At 42.3% G+C, this 24,871-nt stretch overlaps 1 protein-coding gene across 4 annotated transcripts in view; it reads right to left on the bottom strand.

Annotated features, from left to right (window-relative positions):
- Positions 1 to 15,797: 15,797 nt before the first annotated feature.
- Positions 15,798 to 24,871, bottom strand: part of Mub (poly(rC)-binding protein mub) — a 123,174-nt gene continuing 114,100 nt past the window's right edge. For 3 of the 4 annotated variants that reach the window (XM_076902273.1, XM_076902272.1, XM_076902274.1), the window contains one exon: positions 22,973 to 23,576. In XM_076902273.1, coding sequence (XP_076758388.1) covers positions 23,198 to 23,576 — 379 coding nt within the window. In that variant the 3' untranslated portion in view covers positions 22,973 to 23,197. Of the gene's footprint in view, positions 16,370 to 22,972; positions 23,577 to 24,871 lie in introns of those variants that run through there. The other variant, XM_076902275.1, reaches the window with a different exon arrangement.

The raw sequence follows: 24,871 nt of genomic DNA, 5'->3' as shown, positions 1-24,871 counted from the left end.
ATGGATGTCGTTATTCTTTGAACAGATGAAAGAATTCGATTTTGAGTGGCACCCTTTACTGCCATTTTGGTTCACATATGGGACCATACGGACCATCGTTTTTCACGAGACGTTTACGCAAGCTACCCCATCGCAAGAGCTCTGTACGAAATGGGGAGACTCGAGTACGCGAGAGCTCCAATTGCACAGGTCTGAGCTAGACTTGGCGCATGGCTTGCATTTTGGGGGAGGAGGGTAGTTTCTAGACGAAGATTTGGCAACTTCGGGAGGACTGTCGACGACTACGTTCGAGCTGGACAGTTCGCAAAGAACCGGTCGACCCGAAATCACCACGAAGAAGGTGAGCACATCGTGACGTGCGGGTGCGGGGAGAGATCGATGGATCCGACGAGTAGCGATTCGCTGGCACAGCCTTGCCTCGGTTCAGCTGGAGGCTGTGCCGCGAATCGGTAAAAATACACCGGGAGATTCGTGCTCGGGGGGGTAAAACGATCGAGGAATCCTTGACTGAGGAGGGGACCTGATGCTAACTAGAGTCTGATATGTGGACTGACAGCTTATTTTCATTCGCTGGGGTCAGGTCTGGGTCGCTTGTGCAACACGTTCACGGGTCTACGCGCGCGTAATCGATCGCACAATCGACCAACGACGCCTCTTCTAATATTGGATTGTTCGAATCGCGCGATTGGTCTTGGCCGTGGATTTAAACGCACATACTCTACGCCTCGACGGGCGCCGCTGAATCGTCTGGCGGACAATGTTCTCGTTCACCAACGACTGCGTTGCAAAGATATGTAACGTCGACTACAAGGTATAGTGTGTATTTTTTTCTCTCTTTCTCTCTCTCCCTCATTCTGTATCTATCTATATTTATTATATATACCTTTTTTTCTTTTAATATTTATATATATATATTTATATTTATATATATATATTGTATCTCTCTCACTCACGCAGTCTCTAGGTTTTAAAGCACTCTCACGCCGGCTGAGACGATCACATATGAACACTCGCAAGCCTGTCCTACATGTACTAATGACGTAGAATACAGCTATATAAATTATATCTCTTATATGCTTACAGTAATTTTATATCGTTTATATATACACATATGCCTATATGTATATATACGTATGTACGCCGCCAGGCCAGGAATAGTAGCCTAAAAGCCTCTCCCAAGTCGCACTCAATTCCAATGCGCCCCTTGCACAACGACCACCCCCTTCTTATCCCAATTGGGCGCAACGGAAAATCTTTGCAACCGTCGATTAACTTGAAGACACTACTCTTGCATGGCACCGTATGCACCGTCAACCTACAGCACGTGCCTTGCTTCGTCCACCCCTATGCTTGCTCGCGCGTTAATCTTCGCGCGTCGAAAGAAATCTCACCCTCGCGCGAATTCAATCGTGTCGCGTAACTCTCTTCGTGCCACTCTTTTTTTTTCACGAATCCCCACACGAACAAACCACGTGCATCGAAGGATTTTTTTCTTTACAAAACTTTACCCTGGAATTGTGTAGTCTTTGATCGTCCGTGGTACCATCGAGTTGCCCCGATAATTGATCTTGTTGGTTCTCGATTAACGAGTTCGAAACATTGCCAAGATTACTCTACACCACCGTTACTACGGTTTTATTCATCGACACGACGTTGAATAGGTGGAAAGCAACGACGTGATCGGTCGATTAATTATCAGGGACTCGATCGTGCCATCGTGATCGATACCGCGATCAAGTGCGGTGTTCACCCTATCCCCTATGCTCGCAGACCTTGCTCAGTTTTGCACCTGCCCCTGCGACACAATATGCAGCTCTATGCGCGCATATACATACATATATATCTTCGCGGTAACACGTTATAAAAAGCGACGATTCGTCCTGTTGGCCAACGAAAACGCTTTGAAAGACGCAGTCGCGACGTTCCCCCTTTTACATACGCGCACCCCTTCGTGGCACTACGTCTATCTGTTATCTCTCGCTCTCTCACTCTCTCCCTCTCTTTCTCTCGCTCATCATTCTCAACTTTAATTTGTTCTGTTTTTTTTTTCTCTGTAAAAATTGTTTTACTCACTTTTTTTTCTCCCATTACGCCTCTTACTTAGTTTGTTCGTCGCACGCTACCACGCTTGCTGCTCTCTTTTCTCTCGTTTCATTTTTTCTCTTCGCCCAACTCGCCGCTTTTTGCTTCAATTTCTTATTACTTCTTTTTTTTTCATTTTTTTTTTTTGGATTTTCATCTCCTTTTGTGTTCTCGCCACTTTAATCGCGATTTTAAAAATTTAAAATACTCGTATTACACGTAAGTATTTGTATGACCCTGTTTTCGTAAAGGCTTCCTAACATAAGTCGATATCGGCCGAGGAAGATAAAAAGGAAAGGCGTCGAACGTGAAGGAAGAGAAGGAATCAGCTCGATGAGTGGTCGTTCGTAGCCTCTATGGTTGCGGGTGTGATGTGCAAAGGAAACAGGGGATGCCTTTTCGTGCGTTTCTTCTATCCTCTTTCGAGTTTCAATACAGGTGCTTCTGGATTGTTTCGTGCAGCGTCTTCTTCTTCGAACGATTATCGAAAGGACCAGCGTAGCATCGTGAATAGCGTTGGTTGCTCTCGACAATCCAAAATGTTCATTTCCAAAAGAATTTCAAACGTTTTTCACAAAATTTCTTGATCGTACCAATTCACTTGTAGCGAAGTGCGTATTTTCTTCTTTATCTCTTTAATAACTTTAAGTTCTGGTACATAGGTAAAGACAAGAGTTGCACATTCAATAAAACTGGTATAATTTAAGGATATACACCTACAATTAGTTTTCAGTTCAATTAAAAAAAAAAAAATACTTAATTTTGTTCACTATTATCCAAGCTGAATTACGATGCTAAAACAGCTTGTCTGCTTCGTATCTAATATTGAAATGTAAGTCGTTCCACGAGCACCTTAACTTATTTCGAGACGAGAAAAATTTTCGAACGATACCAACTATTCTACATGGTGGTCTCGTGCCAAAAAGATTGCGTACAAGGTCTATATTACAACGTCTTAAAATGATACTCCTGCGAAATCAATTCCTCCTAACTTCAGTACGATGGTCTTATCTAATACACGATATCTCGGGGTACATTAATTTTTTCTTCTAAACATTGATATGCGCGATGAAGATACAACGTGCGTTTCGTGTTCGCGAAGCAATTTCTAAAGAACAGCCTTTCTAATTTATTAATCAGACTTTTGTTTCACGTTTAGAAGATATCATCCCTTCTTCGTCGTGGATTGTCGAGCAACGTGCTTGTCGGATCGTCTCTTACGATAATCGCTCTCGCGCAAGTATCGAAGAAGTCGTGGATGAATAGGAAGGAACAGACAGGGTTGTGGGAATCTTACGAACCGGAGGAAGTGTTTCAGTTTGCTTGGTTCCTGCAACGGAAGCGCCGCCACCTCATTTTCTTCGTTAAATAACGCGAGGCGATCTTTCGAATGGATCACGAACATCGGATGCGAACAATTAAAGCTTCCAACGTTAAGGTACGTATCCTCGTATCATATCATTCGAACGTGTCAACGTGTACGAGGGTTGCATCGTATCATCCAATGTATCATGCAACGCGACGCTCGTCATTTGCGTTGATACGCAACGATGATACGACACGAGAATGCGCAACAAGTGAATCACCCGCTATCAGAAGGTGGTGCTTATTTTTTTAACGTAATCCCTGTCTTCTAGAACCCGTTCCCGGGCCACCTTAATTTACGTCTGTATGATCCGAACTATCGTCGAAAACGTATCGTTCTTTCTCTTCTACTTGAGGGTTGTAACTAATGAAATGTCCTTGCAAAGATGCATCGATGAGAATTTAATCGTATTTTAGCTTTTTGCAGACTTCTCGGTTGAAACAATTTGCTAGTTCGAATTTTCCTGATCTCGATTTGCCTCGACAGTCTACGGGTAAGTTACTAAATTAATAAGGAAGACTCGAGAACCCTGATTAAGGGAGTACGATGTTATTTGGCACAAATGGTAAAACTCCGCGATGAGAGATTTAAAAAGCAATAGTTGTACTAAATTTTACGTATGTTTTTCTCTTCTGTTCGACAGAGGTGTATTCAGAAAGTTGGCGACATCTACGAGACGGACATTTCACGAGTTGCATACCAAGTCGAGTCCCCTCTCGCGGTCGATGCCGATTTTCTCCAAGCTACTTGACCAACCCTACTCACGACCCCGCGCGTACAAAAATCCGCTACCCTCTCATTTTACAGACGACGAAATAAAACACGAAAAGATCTACAAACGTACGTATCCTAAATACGATCCATTCATTCACGGATCGAGGAATTCATCTACGCGGCAACAAAGAAGCATGGAGACACGCTGGCCCTCTCATTTTCTCTAAGTACGCGAACAAAAGGGGAACACGAAAGATCGGCAGGCAAAATAGCTCGCTAGCCGAGAACAGCTGCAGCGTTTACTACAATCGTACGTACTTGCACGCGTACGTCTCTCTTTCTACGTGTATCTGTGTGCATGTGTATGTCTGTGTACGTACGTATATACTTATGTAACGACGATTTGGCACACGTAACTAATCAGTCCGCGATTCTTTTTTACATAAAGCATTGGCACACGCTTTTGAGCGGCTCGCCTCGAATAATTCTCGTCATCTCGACGCCCGATCGGGCCACAGAAATCTGCACGCGCTTCTCGAATTTCAGTTTCCTCAAAGGGAAACAACAGTTATTAACGTTTTATACATGTTTCGTTCAGGCGAGAGTTAAAAATTGTAATGGATTTTGAAAAGATGCTGCTCCACACGATTTTACATAATTTTATATCCATCGAATTGTGCATAATTTGTCGTAATAATTGTATATTTGTACTCTGTCAAATCTTAGGAACCATCTACGACGTTCCGTAATTAAATTCGCTCAAATGAAATGACGTCTAAGTGAGGGTAATTTTGTTCATTCATTTTCTGAAAACTCTTGTTTATACTTCCTTTAAAAACGCCTGAAACTCTTTATATTCTTGATTAATTGAAGTTCGAAAAGGCGAGCAGATATCTGTCGGCGATCGTATATATTCTCCTTCTCCCTTTCTTTGTTTCTCGTTCTCTATCGTATTTCCTCTCCCACACGATTTCATCAGTTTTGGCACACGTGAAAAGAAGAACAATTGCACATCCGTCTCGCGCGCATCCATGCATCTCTGCGATTTGATTATCCCGAATACGGCTACCCTCGCCCCGTTCGAGTTCACCCCGATCCCTCGCTCGCGTTCATTACCGTTTCCCCACCGAGAAAATACGCGTTCGTCTCTTGCTTTCGCACACACAAACACACACGCGCATACTCTTTTTCTCTCTCCACCCACCCCCCTCAATCCTCGTTTCGCTTAATCGTTACAGAAAAATATGCCGCCCAAGATCGCGCTCGAGTCATTTTCCCACGCGCCCTTCAGACGAGAGAACTAAAAGGTCCGCTGCTTCTTCCTCTCGTATCTTTCACTTTTTTCTATCTCTCTCTCTCTCTCTCTCTCTCTCTCTCTCTCTTTTATTCTTGCCCTTAATTACGCGCCCTGCCGGAAGTAGGGCGCGTGCGCTTCAATATTCTATAAAAACTAAGTTATTTCTTAGCTGATTGCCTTGCGTTACGGTTAAGGTTGGACGCCTGGCACGGGTCGTCGCGGACCACGCGCCCTCGTTCGCCTCTGAACGCGTCGGTCCACGCTCGATCGACCGGAAATTTCAACCCCCCGAGTCGCTTCGTTCGCCTCCGCTGTCTCCGGCAATTTTTCCCTCGCGATCCTCTCTACCACTTATTCAACTACGTACAATTCGAGTTACGATACCTACGTGTATTCTAATTAAAATTATAAATATTGCGTAATTTACATATATATTTGCGTGACCCATTGTGTTATACGATGCGTTGTTCGAAACAATCGGAGGATCGATTTTTTATCGACACGTGCGTAAGAATTTTTATGATTCAAAAGGAAAGCTTTGACAATACTCCTAATTACTTTGAGCAAACTCGATAACGTTTCTTACGTTTCCTCTCGTGATATGTAGGATTGAAGTGTCTCTCGAAAGGTATCGATTCCATACGCTTACTCTATCATAATTAAGTCTAATAATAAGTTGTCTTTAGGAAAAGAGAACGCGACGTTCGTCGGTAAAAGATACGATAATACTGTCCGGTTGTAATTAATACGTTCAGAATTGCTCTCGATTACATTTTGAGCGTTAAGATACCTCCGCGGTAACGCGTTAACGTTCTCCAGCTGTATTTTTAACGAAATAACGAATGAATAAAACGTACGACCGTCGGAAATCGTACGGAGCGCTTTTAACACGTTGATCGTCGAGCAAAAAATATTGCACGCTTGCTCCTCCGATCGAGCGATTTATTGTGTCTTCTTATCCACAATAACCATGTTCCTCGTTTTTGTTCGCATTGTTTATGCATCGTACATAAAATATAAGGTTCCATCATCAGCCCTTCGGTTCCTGTCTCTTTTGGACACTAATCACGACATCTACCAGAATCTCCAGCACGAAATGATCTTCGAACTTCAATGTAAGAGCTACTGAAAATTTCAAACAGAACTAACTCTCGAATCTATCCCATTTCCCAAGCTCGTAAACTTCGTCTAAAATAATCTGCCTATATACTTCACGTATATAAATGTAACAATTACAGAAATATTCACGTGAATTCTCTCCTCCAATCGCTTTCGAACAACGCCCTCCAAAAACCATTACTCGCTCGTGGGACAGAAATTTCGCTGGTCGAGCTTTCGAAGTGGAGCGTCTCGCGATATTTCAAGACTGGCCGCCATTACGTGGCGAGATGGCCATTAAGTCGCGTGATCTCGCGCCCAGTCCCTGCCAGGGCCCGCGCAGTAAGGATAAGGCCCCTGCACTAACAGATTGCTCTACGCCACAACGATACGATCGCTTTCCTATCGACGTTGACGCGCGCAACGTCCTCGTTTATCTTCTTTTTTTTTTCTTTTTCGTCTATTAATCTTTTTAACGAAATTTCGTGTGTTCGAGGGCAAACGACGAGACGAACAGGGTTGCTAATTAATAGACGGTGACGGGGTCCACGGTTAATATTATTCTCCATGTACACGGGCACTCTGTGGAGAAACCAAAAAAGACCGACACACGATGCCTGTTTCTCCGATCAAGCTGCTCGTTCTTTGCGCTCGAACATCGCTGGAGCTCGTGTGTACAAATGTTCCGACGTGAAAAATGGCGGGAGGAGGTTCAGGATGCAACGATCCCGGTTTTGCATCGTGCAGACCATTCGACGATTGTCCGATTGTCGCTTTTCTAGTCGCTTCCTTCGACGGTAAGCAACGTCGAAATGGTCCAGTTCTTGCTCCAAGTCCTAAACTATCCGGGAGTTCGCAAGTTTCAGCTAGTCGTGGCCACGTTTGGAGCAGTGATCCTGGAGGAAATCGATCGCATCTTCGCGAGTTTCACGAATACTTCACGAGTCCACTCTCGTTGTGGTGTTCCTCCGATCCTACAATCACCATCTACAAAAGTTCGCGAACTCCCCTATAGTCTAGATCTTGAAGAAGCTTGAAATACTAAGGGTACAAGCTACTCCAAGTGCCATGGTCTAACGCAGAGCTGTCCAACCTTGTAACCCAGCCTCCCAAGAGGCAAACAGGTCGGTCTCGCTATCATCAATTGCACGTTTGCCACCGAAATATCGCCCATATTCCCCACTGTCGTCCCCACTGTCGCGATGTTCGATATAAGATGACTACAAGCTCAGAGCCAAGCTCGAAGGAGCAAGCAAACCGCAATTTCGCCTGCCCTGGACAGCTCTCGTCTATCTCCTTCGCCTCTCTGCTTGAATCGTTCCTCGAATCGCAGCGATTGCATTCTCGCACGAGCGATCGTCCTTGGAAAAAGCGACTTGAGAACGGTTAAAGAAAAGCTTCCTGGCACCTCTTTTTCATTTTGCACACCTCTGGACAAAATACACGCGTCGCGCGCCTCGCTCAACGAGCGGAACCCCCCCCGTTTCCGGATCGCCGAGCCGATCTGCACGGAAACGCGGCGACTTTTCATACGCGAGTCGATAACGTCACGAGTCACGACAATCTTAGCGGCTACTAGACACTACGAAAGGGCCGACTGATCCGAAGGTATACACGCTACGAGATACAGGCGTCCCGGGTAATTACAATTGCGTCGCGACGATACACGCCGGTTAAATACACGGGCTTGCTTATTACCGGAGCGGAAGAGAGATTAATTAGTTTCGTAGCCTAGTCATATGTGTCACCGGATATGCTTCTGGAGTACGTACACTTCGACGATGGTTCCCAAAGTCAGCTGGTGAATTCGCGGGGGCACCCAAAAGTGGGTCGTTCTTACTCTCGTCAGAAAATGGTTCGACAGAGGAACCATCGTCGAAGCTTTGGTGAAAATGGGTTTTCTTTTTTTTTCTTTTTTTTGGTTTTTGTTTTTTCTTCTCTGCTTTCGCGTTACATGGAAGATCGGTGAACAGTGGAGGCGATTCGTTCAGTGAAGAATATACGAGAGCGAAGAAACCGACGAGGTTCGTCACTGGTCACCGATCCTTCCGCGAGACGTCGACCATTCGAAATCACTGGGAAACACTTTGAAACACAACCAGCATTCGCTCGTCTACCTCCTTCTCGGGGCTCTTTTCACTCGACTCACGACTCCTCGTAATGTTCTCGCTCTCCATTTTCTCATCTCGTCGATCGTTTCTTCCTTTAAAAAATTGTTCGCCACCGTAGATTTAGAATTGTCTATCGATCGTTGCTTTCTTCGAAGCAGACCTCTTATTAAATAATACTTTTAAATGTAAGACTGTATACCAGACGTGCCGTTCTTCCGTGAAACATGTTCAATGTTCGCTAGAAAACTTATTCGTATAAAAGTATACTACCATTCGGAACACAGTGTTACTTTATATTGAGCATACGCATTTTATATGTAACGTACTTAAATTATTTCAAACAAACAAGAATATTTAAAATATCCCAAATAAATTAAATTAATAATTTAATCATCTTTTTTCTTTTCACAGCCTTCTAAGTAAAAATACTTAACTAAACAAAGATAACACGTACGTATAATTATTGAACACTGAATATAATCTTGACTATCGGAACACTTTGAAAGCACACGTTATACACGTGCCACGAACAAATTTCAAATCAATCTCGCAGACAACCTTAAGATCATCGAACGAAGCAACGTCGATCGATCGTCGTTAAAGAGTCAGTCGAGTTTCTCTTCCGAAAATGCGAGTCGAGTGAATAGATCACAGTTGCGCGGGGGATGTGTTAACCCTTTGCGTTTGAAACTCTTAGAAAAACGGTTCAAACGGGCGTCTAAGGGTTGCCTCTCGGGTGCAAAGGGTTAAGAGATACTTCTCTACGTATACGCGCGCGGCAATCGCCTCTCGTTAAAACCCCATCGCTGAAAAACACGGATTAACCTCGCTTCGATCTCTAGATCCGATGATCGAGGAGGATTACACGCACGCGCGCACGTACCTCACCCTTGATCCTTCGAAAGCGAAGGGAAAAAAGAAAGAAAACTCCCCCAGCGTTCACACCCTCCCCTTAAGACCGATTTTTCACCTTCCTTCTTCTCTCCGTCAACTCGAATCTACGATCCTTTCACCATTCTCTTCCTGTTGCTAAATCCCCCCGCTGTAGACACTCACGCACACATACACGCCCACGCATACTCATCGTCGTATTACCACGATGGTTTTAATTAATAATCATTTGCTCTTTCTACCATTGTTTTTCTTTTTTTTGTTCTTTTCTCTGTGACCACTCGCGTGCCTTAAAAATTGTCCTTAACTACTTACTAATATAATCGATTCTAATCACAGCAATTATTTATTGTTGATATACACAATCATACAGCATCTCTCGCTAACTTTACTTCAGCTTGTTTTCTCCTCGTTATATTATGTATAATTCGCGTGTGTCGCTCTCGTGAGAGGGAGAGCGTTGCTCGTTTCAGAAAGGAAAAGAACACCGCGGCATTCTTCCTCCGCCTTTTCTGTACCGATCTCCTACTTTTTTTTTCGGTTTTTCTTTTCAATATTTTTCACTCAGCGAATGCAACTTCTCCACGCCATTGCTACGTTATCTAGTTTTTTCTCGTTCTCTTTTCTTTCGACGCGTTCAACGACACGTCGTCATCGTACGTTCGACGATAGAGAGCAGGGGTAAAGGGGTTGCAAAGTACCGGGACGCGAGGGGAAATCGGCTAAAGTTTCATTGGACACCAATTCTTTGAAATTAATTTTTAAGCAAACGAAGTACAAGCAATGCTTGTATTTTTATGGATATTGTTTAAACGATCTTGAGACTTGTTTCCTCAATAATTCCGTAAGGAATAGAAATGTCTGATGTTTATATAAAAGAATGGTAATTTTTTAATGATGAAGACGTGTATTTATTAGAACAAGTGTCCATTGAAGCTATAGTCCGATGCAAAATCGTCAAGACGAAGAGGACAACGAGAAGATCCAGCGGAGGGTCGAAGGTACATTGTATTTTTCTCACTTTATTCCTTTCAATTTCTGGCCGTGGGCTCGACGTGTACACGTGTGCGAGTGTAAGTGTGTGATTAAACTGTGAGAAAAGAGAGAAATGCTACGTCGATGCATATGATCGAATTTATCATTTCGCCGTCGCAACCGTATCAACATTATAAATAATAATAACATTAATAATAACATAAAACATAGGTGAAAAAATAAGTTAGTTGTTTCTTAATGTATAGCGTATAAAAAAAAAAGAAAAGAAACAGAACAAACGATTAATCTTTTATACGTTTCCCAACAACGAAAAAAAAAACGAAACCGCTAAAGTGTAATTATAGAAACTTAACGTTTCTGATCGTATAAATATCGTGAACAAATTCCATACGAAACACTTCCGAGTGAATCCATTCGTACGCGAGTGTGTTCGATTCGACTGAAATCACATTAGAAAAGAAAAAAAAGAATAATAATAAAAACGTAATATATAATATATATATATATATATATATATAATGAAAATAAAACGAATAATAATAAATAGAAAGATGATCGCTCCTTCTATCGACGATTGATGAAATGATACCGTTTTCCAACGAGTGGGAATAGCGGTACGAATAAATCGATAAATATGTACAACGAATATTAAGTATTTACACAGATCGAGTCACGAAAGACTAATTAATAATTGTAAGTAAGAATTTTGAGCGATCGAAAGGGGCGAAGCTAAAAACATCGATCACAGACCAACCTAATTCGTGATTGCACGCCTTTCTCACGTCTTTAAAACGAACAGCCTACGCCTAGAGTGCTCGTAAAAGATTTGCTCGCTCGAGGACACACCTGTTCGTCTATGCACGCGCTCTAAACTATGGCTCCAAAGCTCGTGAACTACATTCGAGACATCTTCAGAGGTGTAAGGCCCCTCGCGAAGCTATTCACAATTAGTCCAATTGATACCAAATGATAATATCTACGGTAAACGATCGCATCGATCGTTCAGATCGTTTTACGCAATCGATAGCAGATACGTGTCCTCGAGCAGCGAAATCTTTCAGCCTCCGCTATAGACACAATAAAAATCGGAAAAGAGAATTTGATTCCTCTAAAGGCGACACGGCTAAACGTCTCTTTCTCCGCTAAAAGGAAAGCCAACAGAGCTCGTCTGAACGACGCACGCTGGGACAAACAATTGCCTAAAAAAATAGTCCGAATTTCAGCGAAGGGAACAGCGTCGATCATCCAAGAGGACGAGGAAGAACTTGCGAGGGTCTCGCGGACACTTCTACGGAGATCCCTCGAGGATTTCGCGCGTTTCACATCTTTGGCACACACTGGAAGATTCCGTCGAGAGGATATTCACCGGACAACGCGATTGGTCGACGCGGAAATACATCGTCCGACAGTCTTGCTTCGAATGCTGCACGCATCGCACAATTGTCGTCTAAACAATGGTTATCCATTGCTACGATACGTGTGTACGTACGCGTGTATGCTGACCAACGTACAGAACTGGTGGGCAAACGTGAAGCTTCAATTCCGAAGAGAAACAACTGATCTTCTGTCGTTCACTTGTTGCTGCGATTTTTTCCTTTGTATCCAATTATCCCGTCGTTTCCACACAGAAGAACCACGTCCAATGGGATCTGATAACGTGAAAGCCTCGCATTTACGATTAGACGATCCATTGGAGCGTCTACGATCATTTTACTTCAGTTCATCCTGGAGACTTCACGCTTGCTCGACAGAAATGCACGCCTTGCCAACATTGCACGCCTCGAAAGCTAACACCGCCGCTGAACACATGCGAACGACAAAACGGAAAGACCATGAAGAATCGAATCGAGCCGCCTCAAACACGGCGAGTATCGTTACCCCGTTTCCTTTTTTTTTTCTTTCGCCACGTACACTTCTTCTTTCCCCCCTTTCGTTATAGCTCGCCGTTTCTAGAAGACACTGAATTTACCCTGCAACGAATACACACATAGAGAATAATCGAAAAACGCCCGATTTGGCTTGCCAGTTGCCGTCGAAGCGAATTGAATCGAAGCAACACGCCCCAGGAGCTACGGGGCTGGAAAAAGGAGACCTAACAACGTCGCGGAAGAACAGCGCGGAGGGTCGGGTACGAAGAGATGAAGAAAAGGATGAAGAAGACGCCACCCCGATCGAAGCTGGGCTTTTTCACCTCGCACCTTTTCATCGCTAGTTTATCTCCTCTAATTGCATTTACCTTCTGTTTTTTTTTCATTTTTTAATCGTATAATAATATAATATATCGTTATTTATACTCCACGTAATAATTTCATTTGTTCATCCAACAGAAAACCGCGCCGTCGTCGACTCGCCAAAGAACACTCCCGATCGATTTACGAAACGATCGTAACAGATCGACGACTTTCTTTACAAGTCATAGTTCGACACTTGGCTGGAACGCGCGCTTTTTTTTTTTCAAACGACCCGCCATATCCGAGTCCAAATCGGTTCCAGAGTTTGAGGAACCAGTGAAACTCCGATGGTTTGTTTTAATTCCTCAAATAGGAACGCGACTGGGTGGTCCAACCGTGGACATAGTCACTTTCCAAAGAAATGCAAGAAATTAGAATACCTTCTCCCCTCTTCAGCGTCAATCTCGAAGTCGAAAACTACCGAACTACCGCGATTAGTTCTGCTAATCGTCACTTTCCATCAGCGTCCCGTCGGCCATTACGCTGTCGTGATCGATGCTATGCTGATCAATTCTCTGTCTGAAACAACAGTACAGCTAATTTAATTGAAGCGAAAAGTATCGCTAAAGGTTCTGGAAGTACAAGATTTTGACAAACTTGCCTCGTACGATAACAGTGTACGTTCGAGAACGATGCAACTAATTTTAATAATTGTACATAGGTACCTTTGTACCCTTTAGATGCTTTTCAAAATTTTTACGTGGAAAATTTGATAGAAAAATCAGCATAACATCATCGCGTGTAATAATGGCAACGGAACGAACGTTAGATCGAAGTGTACGAGGACGATAACGATCAGAAGCCAAGGAAATGGCACAATATCCGGATGCTAAAAAAAAAAGTCTAGGCTCCAGTCTGTCTGGGGCTCCGTGCGACAAGTTAATATTAAATCATGTCTATACGTATCTCTGATTGTTATCTGAATGCATTGAGAACTGCAGCCAGATGACGACTTCGTCCCAGACCTCCTCCCTGCCTTTCTCGAGAGTTTTCACTATCGCTTCAAGGAGATGAAGAACTTGGATACACCGAACACCCTGAAGAACAGTTGACAAGAGGATTACCGATTCGGAGGTTAATCAAGTCAAGACCCCTCTGCTTCGCCTCGATTTCTAGAGAAACAACAGAATCCGTTAGCACAAAACAACGCTTCAATTTGCGAAGAGGAAGAAATCAGTTGAAAAGGGGTGCCGCAAGCTTCATTGCTGCGATTCTACAGTGAAATTCCACCTAGTCGAGTTATTCTTATTAAAAAAAAAATAGCACTTTGCAGCAGAACGAAACTTCGTTTCTTTAAAAAAAAAAAAAAAAAAGGAATATAATTATTTTCAACGTTCTAGAAAAATTATTAACGAGATAATCCGAAAGCTGTTTCCTGTTGCGTCCATTAATGTGACATAATAGTAAAAAATTTCAATTATAGAATGGAATCATTAGAGTTCAGTTGAGTGGATCGCTTGAGACAGAATATCAATTTGGAAGAATAATTTCGAGGAATGAGATTGAACGAACGTCCAAAGAGGGGTCTCACCCATTTAGGGCGATTCGACGTTTTAAATTAGCTAAATGGGTGCAAAGGAAACCCATCAGTCTCCATTCCTTCGAATAGCCAGCAATAGAACGAACGCTAACAACCGGCCTAATAATATTATATATTGTTATTCAGCGTTTCACACATTCATGATTAATAATAATTATAATAATAATTCTCTCATACTATGCGGGCCAAAAATATGAGACCGCCTCTTCGCAATCAGCATCTCGTTTTTACGAATCGTTCTGTAAATTATGAAATACCATATCTCTTCTATGTCGAAGAAATTTAATTTCTATTCTAAAATTCTGCCAACATTCGCCATTCAGCAGTGTTAAACTGTGATTAACAATCGTTCACAATATTTTAATTATCGAAGAAGGATATTAATTCGAAAATATGTTTTTTTCGAGAAAATTATTATCAAATATCGAGAAGGGTACGCGTCTCAGGCTTGGCAATGCGTTTCGAATACAATTCTACGGCACAATAGTAAATATGCTTATTTTATAATACGCATTGTACTCCTCAGACGTATCGAATGATAATAAATGTAATTATTAATTATAGTTCAACATTCTGTTAAACGTAGCAACGTTTCGAGCTGTGTTCTTGCCTCTTACCGCACCAAATATGTTGTTAACAGAATTTTCAATAGAAACTTAATTTCGCGTTCCATTAAAAATACGATATTGCACAGGTTTGTCTTCCCGGTTCAAAGACGTCGACAATATCCCCACAAAGAGGTTGTAGAAGCAGAAAAGCCAACCCCTAAGCGGCTGGGCCCAGATTTCCAGCCGGCACAGTACTTTCCACCCGCCACTCTCATATTCTCATTTTGTGTTTTTTTTTCTCTCGTTTTTTTAAATATAAAAATGAAAACTAACATATCTTTGGCTTGTTCCCTTTACCAATCGGCAGCAGCCACCGTGTGTGTGTGACGGGCTGCGGCGTGCATCGTTATTAAATGTTCCATTTTTTTTTCTTTTTTTTTTGTTTCTTTTAATTCTTTTGTTAGCTTGTTTTGTTTCATTTTGTTTAAATATCTTTTGTACAGTTTTGTACACTCGATTATATATAATCTATATATATATATATATATGTATATATGCTACATATATATATATACATGTCCGTGTACGCGCGTGCGTGCCTTCTTCGTCTCTAACTTGCGTGGTATATTTTTCTTCGTTTTTCTTTTCTTTTTTTCTCTCTCTATCCATTTTTAATATCGTTATCGTTAAAGCGCGTGCTCGATTTAACATCCCTTTCCTCGCTGCGTTCTCGCTTCCTATGTACACACCCCTGTGGATTCTCTTGCCGAGAGCGCGCGCACAAAATATTCCCACGTATGTGTGTGTATGTACGTGTGTCTCCTCCCATATACATCCGCTCGAACCTGTGTACACGTGTATCTAAAACTTGTTACCGTACCGTGCTTGTATCCCACGTATGTACTTCCCTCTTTGTTTGACCATTTGTTTTTTTTTCTTTTTTTTATAACCTGCCTCTATATATACCTGTACTATATGTGTGTGTGTGTGTGTCAACGTGTGTAAGTGTATTACGTATAAGTCTCCTTTTCCCCTTCTGACGTGTGTTCCATTTTTGTAGTTCACCTTCTCGCTTCTGTGTACATGTGTATGCGCGTGTGCGCATGTGTGAGTCTATGTGTTTGTTCACCGTGTCTCTTTTTCTCTTCTTTTTTTTTCTGTTTTAAACGTCTGTAGATATACGTATATATATATCGTGTGTATGTGCGTAGATGTCCGCGTCTGTCTGTCTGTCTAACTGTTTTGCGTGTGATAGTCGTGTTACGTATTGGTGTTAATGCGTGTCGATTAGCAAGCTGGTTGAACACAGTGCGTGGCCCAGTCCCAGATGCCATTGACAGCTTCGCGTGCGTCGCGACGCCCCGCGTCCTTTCGACGACGACAACGACATACGTGTGTGTCTGACCACTTTTAGTGGATCGGCGACTTAACGATGTGGTCCGGCGGGATGAAGTGGTACGCGGGTATCGAGAGCCCCGTCGTTTCCTGCGATATCCTGAAACAGAATTGGCCGTGTCCGTCAGAACGGATGTGAACGGTGGGACCAGCAGCCTAGCGCCGTTTCCGCTCGACACTCGCGAGCCGCCCTCGGGGCGACCAAACGCGCCCGTTTCGAGAGATCACGGGAAATTCGTAAAATTTCGTCGATCTTTATTGGATACGCGTTATTGTTAATTAATACGCGGCATATTTCATAAAGATTGCTCGACTTCGGGAAGAAATGGACTTCGTGATTTCGAATGCGAACGTTCATTTTTCTGACCGGCGTTTTGTAGACATAAGAACGGAAACGGTTGATCAGAAATTTTAGAATTGTTTCCTATGAATAGCAATGACAGATAAGTACAATTTATTATTATTTCTAATTAAAGCTAAAAGGAAGCAAAGCATTACTTATTTGCCATGTAGCAATCAACTACTAAAAATACTACCAAAAAGAGATTATAGACACAGACTATTAAGTTATACTTTCTATACAAAGTATTACAAAATTATTTTATAAAACAAAGGAAACTTCTCAGATCGAATTTTTGTATTTGGAAAACAAGCAACGAGCGCGCTTGGTCGTTTACCACGATCTTCAGGTAACATGCGACGGATCTACGGAAGAAGATCCTCGATCATCGAGGCAATGATTATCCTCGACTTTCACTCTCTCGACCTGCACAGCTCGTTCGACGCATCTTTTACGAACTGCCACTGTAAAAAACCTCCCCTTAATGTAAAAAAAGAAAAAAAAAAATAAAGAACAAACACTACATACACTGTAAAAAAATAAACAGTGTCACGCGACCCTCGAAGGAAACAGTTGTCAGTTCTTGCAAAATGTTCGAACAACGCCATGCACGAGTAGAGTGTGTCATCGAGTCAGCAACAGTAATTCTCGTGGAATGATTCCCGGTGGGGTTCAGATGATCTGGTCAGTAAAATTGGTTCTGGTTGACGACTTGGTTCGTCACGATCATCGTCACGGGTACAAGTTTAAAATTAAAAAAGAAAAGAAAGACAAGATACTATAAAAAAACATTTAGAAAAAAAGTGAACTTCAAAAGCAAAAGGAATATATTAATAAAAAAAAAAAGAGAAACGTCTAAATTGAACAGGTATTAATAAAAAAATATTATCCGAAAATAAAGAGAAAAAGTATGAAATTAATAATGTAATATAGAAACAAAAGATCGTTCGTTACCGAAAAAACGGTTCGTAAAAATGGGAAGAAGAGTGTGTCGATTAACGGGACTACAAAGGAGCGGATGGTGCTTACCAAAGACGGGCAGGAGCCTGGGTCAAGTTGTTTGGATGGATACATCTTCTCTCTCTCTCTCCCTCTTTCTCTACATCTCTCTTTGTACGAGTCTCTCCACTCTTGGTACGTACTCTCTCTCTCTTTCTTTTTTTCTTTTCTTTTCGAAAACAATATATGCACGTATGTACACATAAAACAACGTATATGTGGCATGTACATGTACACTTTGCGCGCGTCGTGTTTGCTATACATAGAGATCATACGTCTGTGTGCTACACGCGGGGATGTTGCGATCAATATATGCAGATCGCAACAAGGGGTAGCAAACAGAAGAACGGGGCGCGTGAACGGGGCACGCAACGATTGTTACGCTCCTCTATTTTCGTTTTTTTTTTCTCTCTTCTTTTGGTTCGTTTTCACTTCCTTTTCTCACGGTCTCGAAAAAAAAGAAAGGAAAAAGATTCACCGTGATTACGATCTCTTCAAAGACGACGCTACCCTCTTTGGTTCGTTTCGGGGTGGTTCGCGGTCAAATCGAGCAAACGAGAATGGTGATATGGAAATCGAGAGGATCAGTTTTCGCTAATGCTCAAATGATGGTGCGGTAACGTTGCAACTTTTTCATGAGAAAGTTTTACGGTTTAAAACTGAGTTTCGCCGGGGAAACTTTTTCAGGGTGGACGCTTTCTCGTTATGGTTTCGTTCGAGTAAATTGGAATGGGACAAAATGAGGAAAATTAGTGAAATTTGAACAAATGGGATTGCTTTGTCTTTGTTGCTCCTTTTAGTATCACGTTAGTCGGTATTTGTTACTAATAAATGGTATTACTCGAATTCTACTTATTTTCACGATGATTATTGTACAAAAAGGGAATTTCCTACGTATCCGTAATAGGGACACTAAGATTATATTTCTGGATAAAAGAGAGTCTCGAATATTTTACAGATCAATGGGGATCTCTCCAATTTCTCAATTGCGACTATCAGACATTTTCTGTTCGAGCCTCTCGAGTTCCAGTATCGTTCGATTTGACGCAGACACCACGGAAGGAGGTAGCAATAATAAAATGCAGCACACCAGAAACGTGGTCGCGCAAGGTACTACAGAATTAGTCTCTTCCAGGGTGGCTGGATCGATGGAAATGTATAAATAACGGAAGAACTCGCGCGAACCACCGTCTATTTCCAGCCAACTATACCTGTGCCATACTTCTCTTACCTATCGAGAAGTATACTTATATAAATACCACTAGAATAATAGCAATAATAATACAGTAGCCTCGGGACGTGTGATCATAGAGCTATCATATCAACGCTTAATCGCTTTTTTCTATTATGCTTCCTGGCCTTTTTATCATACTGATTGCGAGTGTGATGCGCGACAGGAAATTTATATACGACACATAATTTTATTTACAGAGATATATATTTCCTGTTCATTTTTCATAAATCTATCATCATGGATTGCTGAGGTTTTTTCGATGGAAACAAGTCGTAATATAATCCAATAGAGTTTAAGTTTAGTTATCCATGAATTAGTATGAACAATTAGTTTCCTTTTATTCGACATCAGCTAGCAGATAATAGTCTTGTGACGATCTAATAAAAGTATTCATTTCTAGCGTAGTGATCGAACACCAAAAAAATAAAAAAATAAAAAATAGTATGATCACACACCCGGAAACTGCTGCAACCGCAGTGTATTGCGGGACCCCGTTCCAAGGAAAGCCGAAACAGTCAATATTTCTCATCTGTTCAATCTTCATCAAATTACTGATTTTTCACAATTATTATTATTATTATTATTATTATTATTATTATTATTATTATTATTATTATTATTATTATTAATTTTTTTGTATTAAACACGCCTAGCTTTATTTAACAAGGTGAGATACAGGGTAGCTAATGTCTTGTTAAGCACACAAGCTCTGCGACATCGTTTATAAGAGACCAATATACAGTTGAAGACTAAACATTACCTACAAAATCCTGTGTGTGTATACTCTTTGAATCTTGATATATTTTTCGTCAACCTCCGTTCTCGCCTTGACGATGAGAAAGAGAAAAAAGAATGATCGATATATATATATACATATATATGATCTCATTGTGATTCTCTCGTTCACGCTGCCTTTCTTTCATACGTCCTCCTCACGCACTCTGTTTCTCTTTCTCTCCTCTTCTTTTTTTTTTCTCTCTCTAACTCGTGGAATCGATCATTTCGTCGATCAGTTCTCGAAAAAATCGCCGCGAAACGTGAGAAATCATTATTGTCTCCAAGAGAGAACCAAATATATACGTACATATATATAAATGGGGCGAGACTACACACGGTGTACAGAATATGAAACGCAATATGAAGTATCGTTAATTACTCTACGTGCAGCTCGATCCAGTTCACGATTCATCTAACCCGATCGCGACACCGTAAATCAATTAGCGATTCGATCGCTGATTACCCGAACAGTTGTCCTCTTGTTCTTTTTCCAAGTATTTTCTTAACAAGTTCCACACTCTATGTACAATTATATTCACCGAAAATAACCGATTTATCGTTATTATATTTGTTATTAACGAAAGCTTTAACAAATCTTCACCGTAATTAACCCCGCTGCGCAATTTGTTGGATGTTGATTCTCAGTTCTTTTTCTGTTCACGATGCAGCCATGGAATGTGTTAAACAAGCGTGGAAATGAATTCATGGGTGTAGATAGATCGTGATCACGATGCAGCGGCAAAGAATCGGGTGTTCGAGCAGTTATCGCTCGACGATCGTAAGTCTAAACCCGTTCGATCTATGCAAAGGTATATCTCCTCTCTCTCTATCTCTCTCTCTCTCATTTTCTTGCTACGAACTAGAAATTGAGCACACAAACATTGATCTGGGAGCTCCTATGCATCAGATCGTCATTAAAAATCGACGTCCGTTCGCCGAGTCTTTTCTTCTTTCTTTCATCGACTCAATATTTTCAACCCCTCTGTTTATATACTTTCTTTTTCACGTGTCTCAATTCAATCTCATTTCGCAAACATCAGCTTTCCCATCGTCGTTTACTGCGGCTCCGTTCTACATCCGTGACTGTCGAGAAGAAAAGACGATCGATCCACGACGACTAACGATTTCGATTTCTCGAAAAAAGAAAAGACGATCGATCCACGACGATTAACGATTTCGATTTCTCGAAAAAAGAAAAGAAAGAACACGATCCCTTCCGTCTATTTTACCTTCCAGTGCCTGTATATATACATATATATGTATATATATATTAATCAGTGTGTACGTGTGTGTGAGTGTGTTGTGTCATGTAAGAGTTGGATAAGTGTGTATACGTATACGTAAGTATCTAAAAATGTTAGTTAACGCTAAATTAATCTGGATTCGTCTGAAAGAGAGAGAGAACCGTTCGCTTATTTCACTATTCTCGTTTCATTCATTTCTCGTGGATATAATTATGCTTCATTTTATTCGTATATGATCGATCGATCACTATATGTTAGTTGCATTTTTTAAATGTTTTTTTATTAATTAGCAGAATTAGTTTTTGTTTAACCACGACGATCGTTCGACGAAGCACACGCTGCCTCGTGTATCGAGGTACGAATAAGCTCTGATTACTCTCTCTCTCTCTCTTTCGAAATTTTTATCTTTCTTTCTCTCTTACAGTTGCAACAGACTATATTCTACGCAGGGTGTCTCAAATGTTTTCCCACAAATCCTGCCAATGTGCTCTTTGTCTAAAAACAAAACTTTCGCGAACGTTCCTCTTGAGTTTGAACAAAAATATGATTTCGGAAATAATTCTTGAAAGGAGAAAATCAGGTGTCTCTGGTAGTTAATGAGAGCTGACCGTCACGATGGATCGATTGCGAGCCGTTCGGGTCTTCGCGTTTTTCATGAAGAAATTTCCAATATTACACGCGCGATCGAAATTAATTAACTAATTTATTGCTGAAGATGAAACTGGATAGGTGTCGCGTGAATCTGCGTATGAAATTTGGTCCACGATCAATTTAATATTACGCTAATGTCTGAACCCGAGCATGATCCGCAAAGATGGCTGACCTAGGTAAATGTAATTAACAATGATCTCATATTTTCGTTAAAACTTTCTCCTCGCGCGAAACATTTTTAGACTCTGTCGTATGATATCGAACATTTTCAGTTCGTAGAACGCACTGGCAGTCTATATTATACGAAAATCTGTGGGACACCCTGCACTTCCGCTGTCGTTCCTAAGCACGGTTACATGATTACGGGCACGTTATATCTAAACGGTCCAATTTCGTCTTGTTTTCTCGTCCCATCGGCCACTCTCGCTCTCTCTCTCTCACACCCTCTTATTCGCGGTCACGCGTAAAGATAAGGACATAATCGGAAAATAAAGAAACCGTAATAATATATATATATATATGTATAAATCACTCACACGCCGTCCCTAAACTCGTATCCTCCTATATCTCGTCCTTCTTTACTAAAACCATATCGCACACTCGCACCATTTAGCTCGCTCGTTCGCTCGATTCAAGTGGTCGGCTATACAGCTACAAGAAAAAAATTACATCGGAATCCCCTAATGCTAGTGAGAAGAGAATCTGTTTTCTGCTTCAAACATTAATCAATTAATAATTCATCGTAATTATATTATATATATATATTATATATATATGTGTACATATATATATATAAAAAAGGCTGTCTTGCGACGGTGCACAAGCGGCCACACGTCCTCCGAGTCGTGTCACGCTGCTGCCCCCAAAGACGGGACACAACGAACGTTTATCGTACATTCAACTAGCGGTATCGTGCGATACTATAATTCTAAAAAAATCGATACTACTCGAGAAATAAAAAAGAGTAACAGACAAGCCTAAGGAAAAGAAAATACGAAACGAAAAAAAAAAAAAAAAACAGAAAAGCGATTACAAAACGCCGCGATGAAGCACGCGACAGGGGAGGGTAAAGACTCGTCGGACTCGGAGGGCGCGTGCCGCTTGGTGTAAAGGTCCGAAGACTTAGCATCGGATCTCGCCGTGACTCGATCAAAAAAAACTCCCTTCTTTCGAAACGAAGGGACCGTATAAAGAAGCGATCGCGGAAAAATGCTAGACAAAAGGAAAGAAAAGAAAAAAAAGAAGTGACTGGGGTGATGAGGGGAAAAAAAGAATTACAAAAAAAAAAAAAGGTGAAGAAAAAGTGTAACGAGGAAAAAAGGAAAACAATAGAGAGGAAGGTTCGAGCCGCGACCGGGCGATAGACAAAGAGGCACACGGTCGTCGCGCGTCTTACCCCTACTGAGAGTAAACTCGTCTGTTTTTTACGTATCACCGTCGCGATGCCTGGTGGCATCGTCGTTCGGTTGGTCCGATCCTTAGCCAAGTCTTGATCCCGGACTCGCGCTACCCTGGCGTCCGTACGCACTTTTCTCCGATGTAAACCTCGTGTTCCGTGTATGTATGATCATTGTCGTGGCGGGGTACTAGGTTATCGTGACGTTGGTTACTGTGATGATCGATGCGTGTACGTGTAATGATCTCCCTGTCGCTACGCTCCGTCGGCTGTCCATCGTCACTTGCTCAGTACGGGTTGTACTTGGTGCGCTCGGATTTGAATTTCCCGCTGTCGGTGGGCCCGGGTGCGCCCGGGCTACGTAGCCTCGGCGTGAACTTGTGCGAGCGGTGCACGCCGGTGGTCTGGACCGGTAGCGCGGATGCAGTAGCGCCAGCAGCACCACCTAGCAATTCCGTGAGTCCGCCGAGGGCGGTGAGGCTAGATAGGGCGTTGAGGGCGCCTGGCTTGCTTAGCAGCTGAGCCAAGGGAATGGCGCTGGCCAAGGGAGAGGCAGTGGTAGTGGTGGTAGAGGGAGAAGCACTGGCCCCGGATGCCCCGGGAGTGGTACCGCTGCCAGGGGTTTGGGTATTTTGGGCCTCTAGGTTAGCTTTCTGCAGTTCAACACTGGGGAAAAGACACAAAATGTAAAAAGGTGAGGGCGGGAACGTTCCTCTCGTTAAAAAACAGTAGTGTGTACGTTTTGTTATTGTGCGTGTAATATAAAATGCTTGGTGGTGTTTTCTTTTTTTTTTTTTTTTTTTTTTTGTGCGGGTGGTTCTCGGTGTGTCGCGGGGTTTCTATCACGCTTTTTTTTTCTGTTCTCCAGAGTTCTGTGTGAATGAGTAGAGAGAAGAAGATTGAAAAGAGAAAAAAAATGTATATATATATATCTATGTGCAGAAAGAATGTCGGAGACGCACACGAAACAGAGAGACAAGGAAACGCGCGATTTTTTGGTGCCAAGCGAGACGTAGTAGTATACAATGATTAAGTCGAGTCGCTAGAAGAACAGTTGTTGTTATATCGATTAACAAGAGACAGATTCTGACAGAGAACGTGGTAGTGGTGGTGATGGTGGTGGCGGTGGTTTGCTAAGTGTGGTATATGTAGGGTGAAAAAAAAAGAAAAAAAAATCGAGTCGCAAGGTTCTTAACAGGCTTCACAGAGAGAGTTATGCCACAGGTGTGTTCTATGGAGCGTGATACTCTCACGTACACCGGCTACGTGGTTGTTCGTGGGCGGTGGGGGAGGTTTTCCCAACATCGGGACGCTATTCTATAGGCGCCTCGAGGCACCGTGAACCGACCACTGGCGTCTGCCTGCGTCGTCTTCCTCGAACGACGAACAGGCAGTCACGTATCGTACGGTCCGTACGAGAGTGCCTCGAGAGTCGTTCGAAGAACGGCGTCCCGACGCGGAGGACCCGCTGCAAGGAGTTCTCGCCATCGAACGGACCGTGTACTCGATCGGACCATTAGAAATTTCTACTGGAAATCGATCGATACTATAATTCGATTCAAGCTTCTTAACTTTGCACAATTTGATCCCCAATGATGACCACGAATACACGGCGTCCATTTTTCCGGCGCGACAGAGCCATAATCCGTTACAGGTGGCACCGAATTCGCAACATTTCACGGGGTTAGAATCCGGCTGGTGAATCGGCACAGAATGAGTTACGTTTATCTCTTTAGATATGGTATCGCATCAAGGATACTTTGGCTAAGCGGATGGAACGCAGCATGGCTCTGCGAGTCACTGAAAAGCGGAAATCAAACTAAACGGGGCTCAGCACCTGCACTCTGCCGTGGCGACGGCCTAGCAGCCGTGTCGCTGATTTAGCGGATCGTGACGCGATAATTGGCTCGTAGATCATACGTGCCGTTGGTTAGAGAAGAGGAGAACGGTGTATTGGACGC

Source organism: Xylocopa sonorina, chromosome 10 (genome assembly GCF_050948175.1).
Source record: "Xylocopa sonorina isolate GNS202 chromosome 10, iyXylSono1_principal, whole genome shotgun sequence".
Classification (NCBI taxonomy): domain Eukaryota; kingdom Metazoa; phylum Arthropoda; class Insecta; order Hymenoptera; family Apidae; genus Xylocopa; species Xylocopa sonorina.
This window is presented reverse-complemented; position numbering and strand designations above follow the sequence as displayed.